The sequence below is a fragment of the Xiphophorus maculatus genome, chromosome 20 (assembly GCF_002775205.1).
Source record: "Xiphophorus maculatus strain JP 163 A chromosome 20, X_maculatus-5.0-male, whole genome shotgun sequence".
Classification (NCBI taxonomy): Eukaryota; Metazoa; Chordata; class Actinopteri; order Cyprinodontiformes; family Poeciliidae; genus Xiphophorus; species Xiphophorus maculatus.
Window position 1 is genome coordinate 11724094 of NC_036462.1, and position 16794 is coordinate 11740887.

Consider the following 16794-nt stretch of genomic DNA (forward strand, 5'->3'; position numbering starts at 1 on the left):
GTCATTAATTAATTTCACTCATTCCGTATCAATATGCGCAGACCATCACTATGGTTTTCCTCTCTCCTTATGTATGTATGTGTACGTAGCTGCAGCACAACCAATCAAATTAACAGGATTTGGACGTTTAAAAAAACGCGGCAAAGCTGCAGAGCTCAGGGAACGAAATACGAAATAACCGCTCGAATATGCTTCCGCGAGTAATTTCTTTTGGCTACTGTCAAGAAAATCCGAGCTCATCCCACTTCCCCATGCTGGAGATTTTAGTTTAACAGTAATAATAAATAAAGTTATCTTTAAAATGAATCACTCAAGTGACATCAGGGCCCAGCAGTAGACTTAAGTGTCAATAAAGTTAGTTTAACAGTAATAATAAATAAAGTTATCTTTAAAATGAATCACTCAAGTGACATCTAGGCCCAACAGTAGACTTAAGTGTCAATAAAATAAATCTAGTTGTGTGTGTTGTTTTTGTCTCATGCAAACTTTGCTTTAATTCTACTTTTTTCTATCTAATCATAAGAAATCATAGTCAGTCAGAAAGAGTCATTAAACAGGAAAAGCAGGTTTCCTGGAAAAAGAGGAAGTAAGTTCCAGCCTGCAGATTTATAAAAAATAGCTGAGACTATTCCTTATTTTAAATCATGAAAGTTTAAAGAATGAAATCTAAACATTTTGGTAATTTGATAAGATTCAAAGTAAAATACTTATATTAATATTGGTTTACTTGTAATAATATTTACACGAACATTTGTGGGAACAGTTACAAGAAAAACAAGTAACTGTAACTTTGGCATCAAATAATTAGAATCATGTATTATTCTTGGTTTCTTTTCAGAAAAACATCTGTAATAACTCACATTAAGATTATAATAAGTATAATTAATAAGTTATGGTTATAAAATCATAAATGAATGATAAATCAGAGAAGCTGAAGAAAATAAATGTGATATAAGTTATGGTTATAAAATTATAAATGAATGCTAAATCAAAGAAGCTAAAGAAAATAAATGTGATATAAATGTGATTTTGACATTGAACTTGAAATGGTGTAAAAGGTGTAACTGCAATTAAACATCACTGATATGTTGGAGGTAGAGAGTAGGTGAAAGGTGAAAGGCAAGGAACTAACAGGAGAGCAGAGATGATCAACGCCTTATTTAGAGAGTAGGTGAAAGGTTGTGCAGGCAATGGACATAGGAGGTTGAGCAACCCTGAGACATTAGCACAGACATCAGGAAATGTCTGTAAGACAGTGATGGATATGAGATCATCTGTCTAAGCAGTCAGAAACCCTATAAAAGGTGAGTGCAAAAGAGGAACCGTTCGTTGGATCCTCCGGGCAGCTTCGAGCCAAGAGATGGACAAAGAACTCTGCAGCTGAAGAAGAGCCGGGGCCACGGAGCCGAAGACTGTCCGGCCATGGGGACCAACCCGTCAGCCCCACAACCTGTGGCTTCAAATCGCACTTCTCTCATCGGCTGGGTTCAGACCCCAAAGACAAAGATGAAGACAAAGGCAAAGACAAAGAAGAAGAACTGGTGCCTTCCTTCCTGCCAGCACCAAGTCCTGTGTGACCTCACCATCCATGCGGAGAGGAGGCTCATCAGACCTACAGAGATTCCTGCCTTCGCTGATCAACATCTTCCTCCTGCTGCAACACCTTCTTCATCATCAGACCTGCGGAGATCCTGGCCTTCATCGATCGGCGTCTTCCTCCTGCTGCAGCACCTTCTTCGTCGTCGTGCCAGGTCTGGGGTTCGAGGCGCCAGGCTCCGTCCGTCTCTCTCAAAGGTTCCCTTTTTTTAGTTTTCAGTGTCAGCAGTAGGGAAAGACAGACTAGATGATTGATTTTACTTATTTGATTATTTCTGCTACTGAATTAAGCTGTACTGACCCTTGCAAAAATGCCTTACTAATAAAATATTTAGCATAAAGAAAATCTAAAAGATGTTGTGGACATTCAGTTAATGAGTCACCTTAAAGTTCTTTGATGGTTGTAAAATAGCTGTGATGTTTGATTCTGGAGAGGAAAAAGTTTAAAATGTTTTTAAGTTGCTGGTAGCCCAAATTTAAAACGTCATCCTTGGGACTCGCCCGAGTCACTAAAACCTACCTGGTTCAATAACAAATGCAAGTTGTAAAATAAGAGAACGAGCGACCGTTAACAGGTGTGCTCTGTGAAACTAGTTGGCTGTAGGCTGCTCAGTCTGGCTAATTCACAGAGGGAAGAAGGGTGAGACACCTGGATGTAGGCCGTTAAAAATCAGGTGAATCGTTTCTCGAAACCAGCTTAAACAGAGTTTACTTCAGTTCTGGACAGGGTAAATCCCGGCAGATTTAGGAAACTCAATTAACCCGTTAGATGGAGAGCTGGTAGCACATCTCCCCTCTCAGAAGAGGAAGTACGAGAGTGAGAGAGTAGAGACAGAAAGGAGGGGGGGGGTGTTGCGCAACAACAAGTGGCGCCCAACGTGGGGCACGACTAACGAAGTAGGAGGGCCCTATGCCAAGTCAGTGAAAACAGATGTGAGACTCTGAATAGCTCACTTGGGTTACTAACTCTTAGGGAAAAGAGTTAGTGGTGACTGATAAGGCCATCAGTCACAACCCTCGCAGTAACTGTATAGCGTACAGGTGAGGGAAAGCTTCTACTGAGGATAGAATGACCGGATCCAGACAGTGAAGCTAGTAGCCAACATAGTCTAGACCCATCCCTGCTCAAGAGCGCAAAGAGAGGCTTTGGGGGATAGACAACTCGAACCGACGGAGAGACGGAGTGATGGATGATCACTTCGAGGAGGAAAATCTGGGGAAGAAACCGGAGGAAGCCGGCCGTCCAGATCGTTTGGAAAAGGAGGAGACCTCAACAGAACTGCATCAACTTTCTGCACAGCTACCCAGGGCACCCAGGACAGCGGATGGAAGGTTTGTTCATCAAGAGCACAGTCCCATGGGGTTCAGTCTGCATGGATGTAGCAGAACCAATGGGGACAACAGGAAAGAGAGGTGAGAAGTACCTCTTGGTGCTGATGAACACAGTGACAACTGCTAGAAGAGCAGGTCTTCCCCTGCAGAGGAACTCCGTTCACGTCACAGAAAGCAGGGAGGCGAAGACACTTCTCCTTTTTGCTCAGAGAAGAAAAAGGGAAGTTGCAGCTCAAAGTGTCACTGAAAACAGGGCAGAGAGTTTGGATTAAAGCTCAAGATCGGCCTGCAGCTACGGGGATCAAGCTGAGATTCAACGCCCGAGTTTTTGTAAAGCAAGTACTGAACTTCAACACAGTACTACTGATGAAGAAAGGGGTCCATGAGGAAGCAGTGCTCAAGCCAGTTCTTAGCTACAGCGAACCAGAACATTACGAGACGATGGCCAGAGAATCAAGCACCATGCCATCCTACAGTAGACTGGCCACTATTACAGGAAGGTTGCCGTTCAAAGAACAACTTCAAGGCTTTGGACTGGGAGGGCCGTGAAGAAATTGGACTATGCTAAAGAAGAACTCCTGTCACAACCTGATGGATTAAAATGGCAAAGGATCATGATTACGGATAAAGTGTCATGATGCTTATGCTTTTTGCTTTGCTCTGCTGAACAGTCAGAATTTTTTTTTTTTTTGAGGCCTTCTGTCTCAGCCCATCTTCCCTTCCCTAAAGAATCATCCCACATCCTGAAGAACCGACAGTTCATCCAGCGAAAGTTCCTGTAGAAGAATCAGAACGATCCAAGTTTTCTTTGACATTCATCACCTCATGGGGGAAATCAAAACTCCAAGGAGGGGGTGTCAAGAGAAGTGGAGTTTTGATGACTACACTGAGCCCTCTGTGACAACTGAGGATGAAGAATCTGCATCTTCACATCCCAGACGAACCTCTTCTCTTTCCAGGGGATGAGGACGGCGAACTGCAGGAGGGTGATGGACTCCCAGCATGTGAAAGGTCTGACCTCGTGGAGGGGGTGTCAAGAAAATCCGAGCTCATCCCACTTCCCCATGCTGGAGATTTTAGTTTAACAGTAATAATAAATAAAGTTATCTTTAAAATGAATCACTCAAGTGACATCAGGGCCCAGCAGTAGACTTAAGTGTCAATAAAGTTAGTTTAACAGTAATAATAAATAAAGTTATCTTTAAAATGAATCACTCAAGTGACATCTAGGCCCAACAGTAGACTTAAGTGTCAATAAAATAAATCTAGTTGTGTGTGTTGTTTTTGTCTCATGCAAACTTTGCTTTAATTCTACTTTTTTCTATCTAATCATAAGAAATCATAGTCAGTCAGAAAGAGTCATTAAACAGGAAAAGCAGGTTTCCTGGAAAAAGAGGAAGTAAGTTCCAGCCTGCAGATTTATAAAAAATAGCTGAGACTATTCCTTATTTTAAATCATGAAAGTTTAAAGAATGAAATCTAAACATTTTGGTAATTTGATAAGATTCAAAGTAAAATACTTATATTAATATTGGTTTACTTGTAATAATATTTACACGAACATTTGTGGGAACAGTTACAAGAAAAACAAGTAACTGTAACTTTGGCATCAAATAATTAGAATCATGTATTATTCTTGGTTTCTTTTCAGAAAAACATCTGTAATAACTCACATTAAGATTATAATAAGTATAATTAATAAGTTATGGTTATAAAATCATAAATGAATGATAAATCAGAGAAGCTGAAGAAAATAAATGTGATATAAGTTATGGTTATAAAATTATAAATGAATGCTAAATCAAAGAAGCTAAAGAAAATAAATGTGATATAAATGTGATTTTGACATTGAACTTGAAATGGTGTAAAAGGTGTAACTGCAATTAAACATCACTGATATGTTGGAGGTAGAGAGTAGGTGAAAGGTGAAAGGCAAGGAACTAACAGGAGAGCAGAGATGATCAACGCCTTATTTAGAGAGTAGGTGAAAGGTTGTGCAGGCAATGGACATAGGAGGTTGAGCAACCCTGAGACATTAGCACAGACATCAGGAAATGTCTGTAAGACAGTGATGGATATGAGATCATCTGTCTAAGCAGTCAGAAACCCTATAAAAGGTGAGTGCAAAAGAGGAACCGTTCGTTGGATCCTCCGGGCAGCTTCGAGCCAAGAGATGGACAAAGAACTCTGCAGCTGAAGAAGAGCCGGGGCCACGGAGCCGAAGACTGTCCGGCCATGGGGACCAACCCGTCAGCCCCACAACCTGTGGCTTCAAATCGCACTTCTCTCATCGGCTGGGTTCAGACCCCAAAGACAAAGATGAAGACAAAGGCAAAGACAAAGAAGAAGAACTGGTGCCTTCCTTCCTGCCAGCACCAAGTCCTGTGTGACCTCACCATCCATGCGGAGAGGAGGCTCATCAGACCTACAGAGATTCCTGCCTTCGCTGATCAACATCTTCCTCCTGCTGCAACACCTTCTTCATCATCAGACCTGCGGAGATCCTGGCCTTCATCGATCGGCGTCTTCCTCCTGCTGCAGCACCTTCTTCGTCGTCGTGCCAGGTCTGGGGTTCGAGGCGCCAGGCTCCGTCCGTCTCTCTCAAAGGTTCCCTTTTTTTAGTTTTCAGTGTCAGCAGTAGGGAAAGACAGACTAGATGATTGATTTTACTTATTTGATTATTTCTGCTACTGAATTAAGCTGTACTGACCCTTGCAAAAATGCCTTACTAATAAAATATTTAGCATAAAGAAAATCTAAAAGATGTTGTGGACATTCAGTTAATGAGTCACCTTAAAGTTCTTTGATGGTTGTAAAATAGCTGTGATGTTTGATTCTGGAGAGGAAAAAGTTTAAAATGTTTTTAAGTTGCTGGTAGCCCAAATTTAAAACGTCATCCTTGGGACTCGCCCGAGTCACTAAAACCTACCTGGTTCAATAACAAATGCAAGTTGTAAAATAAGAGAACGAGCGACCGTTAACAGGTGTGCTCTGTGAAACTAGTTGGCTGTAGGCTGCTCAGTCTGGCTAATTCACAGAGGGAAGAAGGGTGAGACACCTGGATGTAGGCCGTTAAAAATCAGGTGAATCGTTTCTCGAAACCAGCTTAAACAGAGTTTACTTCAGTTCTGGACAGGGTAAATCCCGGCAGATTTAGGAAACTCAATTAACCCGTTAGATGGAGAGCTGGTAGCACATCTCCCCTCTCAGAAGAGGAAGTACGAGAGTGAGAGAGTAGAGACAGAAAGGAGGGGGGGGGTGTTGCGCAACAACACTACGTAGGTTATGAACTTTCGACTAAAAAACGAACTGCAACTTGTAAAACATGCAAGAAGAGAATATCGGATGGAGATGCCACGACGTCCAACTTTGTCCGGCATTTGAAGCTTCACAAAGATCGGTAGGTGGCGCTTTTCTTTTGCTGTAAGATAGTTGACTTTAGCTAACTTCGTGTTAGCATGTGTACTCCGGGTTAAATTGGTGATTATTTACCATAAATCCGGTCCTTCAAATGCCTCCACAAATAATGTGCACCGTGTTAGCTCAGGAAGCCGGTGGATAGGGAGCGGGGCTCCGGAACAGAAAGCAGATTCTGGACCTGAACACAGGGAACAGAGTCTCTCTGTCCCATCATGATGATGAGCCGGGTCTAGTATCATCGAAGGATGGTTGGTGTATTTGAAGACATCTACGTTGGGAAATTATATTGACAATATATTGTTTTGACAGGTCAGAGAAAAGAGGAAAAAACTGCTGTTATGGTTCTTTGTATTGTGCTGTGGAAATGTCAGCATTTTCGTCTTTTTTAATTGAATATCAAGTTTAACAGAACTGGGCAATAAAGTGGTCCAATTTAAAAATGTTTTTTATACTTTGTGTTCAGCTACACATGTTCTATCATTTGAGATAAATACATATTTTAAAACGAACAAATGGTCTATTATTTGAATTTTATGTATAATTGCAAATTATAAAAAAATAAATAAAATAAAAACGACTCGAAATGACTTGAAATTAAAGGTTCCTGACTTGAGACTTGACTCGACTTTTGCCTGTCTTTACTTGAGACTTGACTCGGACTTGAGGAAAAAGACTTGAGACTTACTTGAGACTTGCAACACAGTGACTTGGTCACACCTCTGCGCTTTAGGCAGGGCAAGTTTCATTTTATAGCCCCACTCCTACACTTGATAATGCAAAAGGCATTACTGGAATCACAAAGGAACAAACAACAACATGAATGTCTAAATAAGGACTTAAAAACTTTTAACTAAAACCGTAATATACAAAACCTAAGCCCGATCCAGCCATTCAGCACACTGAACAAAACTTTACTTGAGTTCTCAATAAAAATATATGCTTCAACTTGTCCATCCACACTTACTCTTGACTCAGCTAGACTGCAGAATGAAATTCGTCTCAAATCAATCCCACAGTAGAAAATGGGACCCAGATTTTAGGTAGAGGAGCCGATCTGATGAGCTTGATGAGCAAATCTGGAAGGTTCTGCAGTCATTGTAGCCCTGGGGCTTGAGTAAAACACTAACAGGTGGTAGTGATGGTGGAAAAGACCCACGCATAGACCAGAGGGAGTGAGAAGGAGACTGGGCTCCCAGCCTGACACGCACAAACTCACAGCCAAAGGCACACATTTTATGAAAACATGGCCAAACTCATGCATGACACATAGCCATACATAAAGGCGAACAGGGAAAACAAATTCAACTTATCTGCACATTGTCCACATGCATACAAACACATACTCCTCCTTACAAACAGCCGGTGAAAACAAAAAACAGTGCAACAGTGACTCAGAATAGATCTGAAACACCTCTCTACATCTGATGGGGAAATTCTTCCACATGGCAAAACACAAAAAGGCCCACGTCTGGCAACGATAGCAGCCCTCTCAAGCCAAAACCAATTAAGACTCTAATGCAAACCTGCAGGGGCCCTTTTGTCGTTTATTTCCCCATTTAATGTCAGCAGATTGGAATCCGAGTCTACAACCCACCCCAAAGAAAAGAAGAAGGCAAAAGGAAAAATTATTGGGGCTTCCAAATTGTCCACATGTTTTTGAGTACAGCTAATTGAATCAAGGGGGAATGGAACTGATTGACTTGTGTAGTAATGTTGAGGCTGCGAGGCCCTCTAACACATTTTCTCCTAGTGAGCGCAGAGGATTCATGCTTCCCAGCAGTCTATTCGGCTTTCTGCGTTGAATTACTCAGACGAAATCAAAATTATAGTAAAAGAGAAGAATACGCATATTTGATCTGTTGTGATTCATAGTTGGAAACAATGTTTCCAAAGACTGGAGTTGGTCTTTATAGTTCTAGATTGCAGCTCACATTGCTGCTTTCTGCTGGCCATTGCATCGTCATCATCATCATCATCATCATCATCATCATCATCTCTCTAAAGGTAAAGCAGTGGTTCAGTAAGCGGTTTCATCTGCAGCAATGGCCACTTAAGGCTTTGACCCCACTAGAACTGAAAAATTCACAACTTTTTAAATTCTGAATTTATCCCCTATTGCTGGTTAAACAAAGACTGTAACATTTTGCTGCACTTCCCATTTGTACACACCAAAAATCTATTTTTGCTAAACATATTTAGCCCATCAACACTTACATTTAGCTGACAATAATGTGCTCACACCAACTTCAAGCCCCCAGGCCTCGCTGACCTCACTTGTGTCCCAGGACTGTACTATTGACCCCTGATGGAAAACAGGCAAACACTGAGAAAAAAAAACATTCCCCTGGCATCGAGCATCAGCTCCAGCCTGGTTTCACACCGCCTGGTGTTTTTGTCTTGAAAGGCTGTAAACTCCAGATGGTGGAAAGGAAAAAAAAAACTTAGCCTGGTGGATTAAGGGCTCCAAATCCTCAATTGAAAAGACACATAGACCACAAGCTGCTATTCAGTCAAATAGGAACACAATAGCTGTAGTGTGAGGGCTATATAAGGGATAATACTTATAATAGAGTATGTGTTATGCATAGTTTATTCTTGGTACTTAATAGGTCGTAATGAGCGTAAGATCTTTGCAGACAAAGGGATATCAAGTTTTTTTTGCCCATTATACTCACTTGTTATGAGATGAATGCAACATTTTAAACGTTTTTGTTTCTTTTTTGATAGATTTCCCTGTGGGAGATATTTCTGAAAATAATAGACCTTTCCGAACACAATGTGAAATGTATTCTAATTGTGCTATATTTTCATTACCAAGCTGGAAAATGTATCTCTTAAACACAGATGGTGGCTCCTGATTCCTGGAAATATTGAGACTAAGAACATAAATCATTGATTGAAATTCTACACATCAAATCTGTAGCAAATAATTATTAAATGGTCATCTAAATGCTTCAATTTGTTCTAAATCAAAGAAAATAATGAACCGTTACTCACAAGTTGTAGCGCTCTGCATTCCAACCATGCCTTTGTTTGTTTGTGAAGCTCTTGTTCAGTGCTTTTTCTCTTCTCGCTTTCTCTCTTTGGCTGGGCTGCCCTGGCATAAACAGTCCCTGATGCACTTTTTCTTTAAAGTAACAGATAGAGCCCCACCCCAGTCTAACAGAGACATTTTAGTTCTATTAATGATTAGGTTTTAGATGTAGATAAAAAAAAATTTTCAAAAGCAAAAGATAATATTTGTGTGGTCAAAAATTAACTGTAACCGGTTTTGATGAGAGCTTATAATGCCCTTATACAGCAGACCAATGATGTGTCTGCCATGATTCCCTCAGCGTGGCAGCAACTCAATAATCCTCTCATCAGACTGCCTTCAGCAAAGTCATTTATAACCTTAACTTGTTGTTATATTGATTTTAATATTCATGGTCTAAAACTATAACTAAAAATTCCTCAACAAACTGTCCATTTTACTGCAATTGTTGTATATGATTTAAAAGTTGTCAAACCCATACAGAAAAATCTGTGTTACCACTTTAAATTGTTAACTGCTTAATAATTAAGTTTAACCAAAAGAGAAAAAAAGTGGTGTATCATCTGTTGCTGTTGACAATGAGCCAGAACCCTAAAGCCCACACAGTTGGACTGGATCTGGATTCCATCCAGAGTCTCACGTGTTATTCTTCTTTACAAGCATAATATTTGGATGCTGGCAAAGAACACTGTGAGCTGTAGCACCCAAGATACACAAGCACACAAACACCCGTCCACAGTGCTATCTCTCCATCCTCCCCTCCTACAGCCACCCACATATGCCACATGCTCCTGTCCTCCCCCTCCTCCTCTTCCCTCCAGCTCCCCCCATCCTCCACTCCTGCCAGGCTGCCACCTGCTATCTGCAGCATGCCGCACAGCTGCTCTGCTACAATAACAAATTAAGGTCCACCGTGGCAGGCAGAAGTCATTACCTAACACTCCTGCAAGGGAAGAAATGAGGAGCTATCAGCTACCGCCTTTGTATGTCTCCCTCCCGAAAATCATCCAGAGTTCAATGAGATGTGTCAGTCAATATGAGTGTATGCAATTGGCATGTATATTTCTTCTCTTCATTACTCTTAAACATACATTTCATCCCTTTAGATCACAGATGTCAAACTCCAGTCCTCAAGGGCCGGTGTCCTGCAGTTTTTAGATGTGCCACAGGTACAAAACACTGGAATGAAATGGATTAATTACCTCCTTCTTGTGTAGATAAGTTCTCCAGAGCCTTGCTAATGACCTAATTATTCTATTCAAGTGTGGTGCAGCAGAGGCACATCTAAAAGTTGCAGGACACTGGCCCTTGAGGCCTAGAGTTTGACACCCCTGCTTTAGATGACTCTGTATTCAAAAATTACAAAGTTACAGCATACATTGAAGATACTGTAAGTTACCCTTGTGGAAGTTGTAGTTCTTGCAGAGAATGACAAGCACTTTCAAAATAATTGTTTCTAAAGTATGTTTAAAGAGATTGTCAAAAAATGTTTTAAAGATTGTAACATTTAATAGGTCCAGGTTGCTTAACTTTGGCCAGTCATTTCCTAGAGTTAAAATTCCCACTGTGGGTCATCAGACACCAAGTTGGGGGTCCTGAGATTATCTCAACAAATTAAACTTCATTTAATATGGCTGTTTTTATTATGGTGCTCACAAGAGTTAAATATTGTTGAATAAAATAGATAAAGAAGCAATTGTTGCCATTGTTTGTGTTGTCATGTTCTTGTTAAAATACCCCAAACAGTGTCAGTTTAAAAAAAGTAGTTTCCTTGTTTTAGGAATGTTAACTACATACTAAGAAATATATTAAACTTTCTTTATTGATCAGGTTGACATTTTTACATTTTGACTACTGTATGTTTCCAGAGGAAGTGGAACTAGGGATTGTGTCCAATGAGATGTCAACTAGCAGGTGCGTCCTTTTAATGGAGGATTACAGAAAATTTCAGATAATACAAAAAGAAGACAACCATCTTTCATGTAAATAATTGTGAATAACTTACACAGGCAATATTTTTGTTAAGACATTTCACCCTGATAATGTTTTACTGGAAATCTTTAAAAAATATGTAGTTTTGCTTTTTAGTTCCTATGACTTTTCTAATTTAACTTAACAGCACGAAGAATGAAGTATAGGCAAACATACTAAGTAATTTATTGGAAAAATTATTTGTAACAACATAACTCCTTTTGTCAAGTAGCTCTTTGACAGGTTAACAAAGAAATGACTTGTCAGTTAGCAGGAGGCTAAAGTCAACGAAGTAACAGGCTCAGATGATGGTGGGATTTTCAGTGGCCATTATGGTCCCTCTGTGTGACAGCTGGCCATTGCCCCCCTTTGTTGCCTTTCAGCGTCTTTGTCACAGTCTCTTTAATCACACCAGCAGGGCTGTTACATAGCAAATAAGCTGACCTGACCTACGAGATGATTGAATGACAATCAAAATGTGTAATCCACCAAGGTGTCACAAAATTTCTTATGTGTACCAAACCAATTCTCTTTCACCTAATAATTTCAACTATTAGCTGGAATCACTCCTCAAGTAGCTTTTCATGTGTAAGACCTTAACCATGTCAAAGCTTTACCAGCTTCTTTCATTCTCCATATTGTGGTTTTTCAACCTGCATGTCTGTAAGAAAATTGTTTTTGAGACTTCTAAAGAGATCAAGACACTTTGGAAACTTCTTGATTCTTGATGCAGATGTGGCTACAATATAGTCGCTTATCATAATCAGTGTGAATGTGTGCATGAATGAGTTAATGACTGAATGTAGTGTAAAACACTTTCTGGTCCTCTGAACTAGATAAAGCACTATACTTGTACAGGTCATTTATCATTTACCTTTCTATACCTGCAGACCTCTTTATGAGGTCCGGTTCTATTGCTGGTAGACACAAATATTGATTTTGTCAATCACATAGGAGACATTTGGGTATCTAAGTGCGATGAGGATGGCTTGTTGAAGTCCAAAACAGAGGAATAATAAATAATAGTGATTTAAGTGACATAAAACCAGATAATCTGGTTTGAATATGTTGGTAACTGTTGTTTACTGCGATTTTCATGAACAGCCATCTCTTTGGTTGATAGAGACTGAATGAAAAAGTGAAAAGATTCTGTTTCAAGGCAGTTTTTTCAAGGAAAATGCCTTGTTTGTATTTGAAGTCAAACAGGAATGGGCAAACTGGTTTGAGATGACAGAAGACCAACTGTAACTCAAATAACCACAAAATACAACCAAAGTATGTGGAATGCTATCTCTGAACACACATGTCAAACCTTGAAGCAGATGGGATACCGACTATAAAGATCACATTGGATGTTCCTCCTGTCAACTAAGAACAGGAAACTGAGTCTTCAGAGCACACAGGCCCAACAAAATTGGCCAAAAAATATTGTTAACATGTCTGGTTTGATGAGTCTCAAATTTGGCTTTAACATTCTGATAATAAGGTAAGCATTTAATGTAATGGACCAAATAGAAAATACACATCATTGTATACTATAAAAATGCTTCACTTAGTGAAAGTATTGAACAGTGGGATGCAATGTTATGCTAATGAACCTCAGCAATATTTATCCTTAAATCCTGACCAATACAATCTGTTAATTAGACTACAGGCCTGTCCTGAAGGAATATCTAATCAAATAATTAGAAGCCTTGATGAATTCTAATTCTTTGATTTTTAATTACAGTCTTTCTGAATGGAGTTGGCATAATCTCACCATCCATGCATGCATGGGTTCTCTCTGGATACTCAAAGTTCAAAAATGACTTTTGGTTAACTGTTTTTTCTCAATTGCCATTACATGTGAGTGTGTGATGAACTGACCTGAGAGCCTGGCGACATGTTCAGCGTGTTCGCAGCCTCTAACCAAATGACACCTGGAGATAGGCACCAACTCCCTTGTGGCCCTGCACAGAGAATGTATGGATGGATGGAAAATAATACCTGAAAGTATTTCAGTATGGGTGATACATGCAAATAAATGAAATCAATCAACAAGTGAATTAAATGGTTGTTTGTTTTTGATTATTGCCACAATTGTTGCTACAACTTGATGAGTCTTGTGGTTGTACTGCAATTCGAGTCTGTAGGTGTGCAACGTTAAAAATCTCATTGTGTTGTAGAGTGCAAGATCAATAAATGCTCTGTCATCATAAGAACCCCAAGTGTTCATTCACTGGATACAAGAGCACAAGGCATCATCTAAGTGTCAGTCAGCAACCCATGGATGGCTTAGGTTCGTTTTTTTTCTTTGTTTTTTTGGTGGTTAAGAGCAATTCACAACTAAAATCTGTGTGACTTGTTTCTGACATCTTGTTGAATTTATGTCATGAGGAATTAAAGCCTCTTTGAATGCAAATTCCAGTGGTTGAGTGTAACAGTTGTTTAATAACAAGTTAGATATTAGCTGAGAAAGATGCGTGGGAATACACAATGTGAGAAGGATTTTTTTGTTAAATTGATTTGCATCTAGAGTCAAATCATTTGATGTTTTCTCAACCATTTAGACCAGGGGTCTCAAACTCCAGTCCTCGAGGGTCACAGTCCTCCAACTTTTAGATGTGCCTCTGCTGCACCATACCTGAATAGAATAATTACATCATTAGCAAGGCTGGGAGAACTGATCTACACAAGAAGGAGGGAATTAAGCCATTTCATTCCAGTGTTTTGTACCTGTGGCACATCTAAAAACTGTAGGACAGCGGCACTTGAGGACTGGAGTTTGAGACCCCTGATTTAGACACACTGTAGAGAAAAAGCTCCAACATTAACCCCACACATGTAAAACTCACCTTTAGCAAAAACTGCCTTAGTGTGCATTGACAGTGCAAACAATACCTTGCAAAGAAACCATGAATAAATGAACCAGTGTCACTCATTTATGTTGCACGACGGTGCTCACATCATCGCTGCACACTGGATGACCTGACAGATTTTAAATCCCCATGTGGGAATGCTTTCTCCAATTGTTTATTCTTTCACTTCGACGTACAAAGTCAAGAGAGGGCAAGTCATTAGCCAGGACTGTTTACCCTACTTTCCCAGCAGTCATGCCATCTGCGTTTGCTCTGTAGGTTGCATAAGGCCTGGCAGATATGACACCTCCGCAAAACCTGTTTCTTTTTAGCCATTGTTTCTTTCTTTCTAATATTATCCCTTTTCTCTATGCACCTTCCTTACTGTCCCTTCTGTTGTTTTTTGAAAGTTTCCAGGTTCTCAACAATCATCTTTTCATTGTCTGTCTACTTTTACAGCTTTCACATTTCTGAAATTTCTCAATTAGATACTCCTATCCTCCATCCCCTCCACATCTCTCCTTTTCCGTACTGTTCTCTCTCTCAGTCATCCCCGACAGCTGACAGACCAGACCCTGCCTGGTGGTGACACTTCACCCACACTGACACACTCCGACCTGAGCCAGATCACTCGTCCATGTGGGAGCCAGAGCCAGGGCCAAGGCCAGGGTGGAGGATGGGGGGGGGTTCAATACTGAGGCCAGCAAGATGGCCCTAGTCATCATAATCATTCATTGCCTGCTGTTCTTTCTGTCCCTGTACTCCTCCCACTCCTCATGCTTTTTTGTCTTTCTCATGTCAGGGCCACAAGGCACGCGTATCAGCTGAGCGCAGGACGGTCAGAGTCAACGGGGTCAGGTGGCAGACGCCTGGTTAATTCTCCTGGGGCTGCAAACGCTCACGTCAGCTCATGCAAACGGACACTGAAATTGTACAGATAAAGATGAACCCGCCTGCAATCGCGTCAACACATATGCCCAGTTTTCCTCAAGTGGGACTGCAGATCAGGAGCGATATTATTAGAGAGGACTAAATTGTTGGAGGATGGGACGTCTGTGTCAAGCAGATAGATCAGCATAAAGTAGGAGGAGGGGAAGATTATGAAGACATGAGCAGATGGAGAGAGAGATTGCCCTATTATGTAGATCCTTCCACCCTCATCCCTGTCCCCTCTCCGCCGCTTGGATCTCTCATGCATATCTACCTTTACATTATTCAGAAGGATATAATGAGTAACCGAAGACTGCTGCGGTTAAAAACGTGGTCACAGGGCGATTTGGATGGCAGAAGGTGGGCCACAGGTGTACACGTCTGAGACTGATTCGTCAGTTTGACCTCTCATTATCACCCTTCAAATTCCCCTTCATTATTGTCCAGTATCCCCGAGTGTCCGGGAGGCAGTCTGTTCGCTGAACACTGTCATTCATATTTTTAGAATTAATTCTGCAATTGTTTCATCCAGTTATTGCTTCAAATGATTACCCTCAACATGATTTACAATTACATCAACATTTTGAAACTTCAGCCTCTAGCCGTCACTTTTATTCCTTTTTCATAGATTTCTTTCATTTGAAATGAATAAAAAAGTCAAACTTTGACTGAAGTTTTGCGGAAACTTGCTATCACATCTCCACTAGTCTGTATTCCTTTTATTCGTTATCAGCTCATCCATCTAGCCAGCAGGCTTGAGGATGAGAGGTCTGGTCTGTTGTTACAGAAGAACAGGTGGGGCAAGCTAAACAGTCAGGACAGGCTTGACATACACACACGCGCGTGCAAGCAAGCTATGGAGAGGAAGGAAGGGGGAAAGGGAGGACGGGTGGCGGGCAGTCAGCCGCTCAGACACTAGCCCATATGGTAGACCTCTGGAGCTTGTTGCCTTCACAGATAAGGGAAGGATGGATGGAGCAGAGATGTTTGGAGGATGGCTTAGGGAAGCAGGAGGGGAGGTTGAAACTAATCAGCAGGCCACTCCAACTGTCCACTGTCTTTGGGGAGCTTAGACATGCATACATGTGGCTGATTGAACTGAGACTGTGGAAAAAACAAGTGGGGGGTTGTACCGAACCATAGTGCTTTCAGATTGACTGTCCTAATTTCTTGTATTGTTGCAAAAATACATTATATTTCTGTTTTATTCGCAAATAAGTATTTATGATTGAATGCAGAACATAGGTACTTCAGACTTTCTTTAATTATTTCAGACTCAATAAGCTAGAAAATGTGAACAGATAACTAAAGCATATGTAAAGTCTAAGATTATCTCTAATGATTCTTCATAAGAAACATATATATAAAATAAATGTATTTGTTTTATATACCAATGTATTAATTAATTTATTAAATGAATTTTTAAATCCATAAGGACTAAGGTGATATCAACTATTTTTTTTATTAAATCAAAGTTGCCACGTGCCATCTGTTTATGGCTCTCTGATCTACAGTCGAAACATTAAACTGAAAAAGCATTGTACATTAAAATGATTAAGAAAACATTTTCTTAGTCCTATGTTAATTGTATTTCCATTGTTGTTCTCCATAATTTTGTGCATGTTGCATCTATGCAACATGCACAAGTTAAAAGTCAAGTTAAAATTTTCAGTA

At 40.3% G+C, this 16794-nt stretch overlaps 1 protein-coding gene across 2 annotated transcripts in view; it reads right to left on the reverse strand.

Annotated features, from left to right (window-relative positions):
* cbfa2t2 (CBFA2/RUNX1 translocation partner 2) overlaps positions 1-16794 on the reverse strand; it is a 59740-nt gene that overhangs the window by 39000 nt on the left and 3946 nt on the right. The window contains exon 2 of one of the 2 annotated variants that reach the window (XM_023324828.1): positions 13220-13302. In XM_023324828.1, the coding sequence (XP_023180596.1) occupies positions 13220-13302 (83 nt within the window). Of the gene's footprint in view, positions 1-9345; positions 9400-13219; positions 13303-16794 lie in introns of those variants that run through there. The other variant, XM_023324829.1, reaches the window with a different exon arrangement.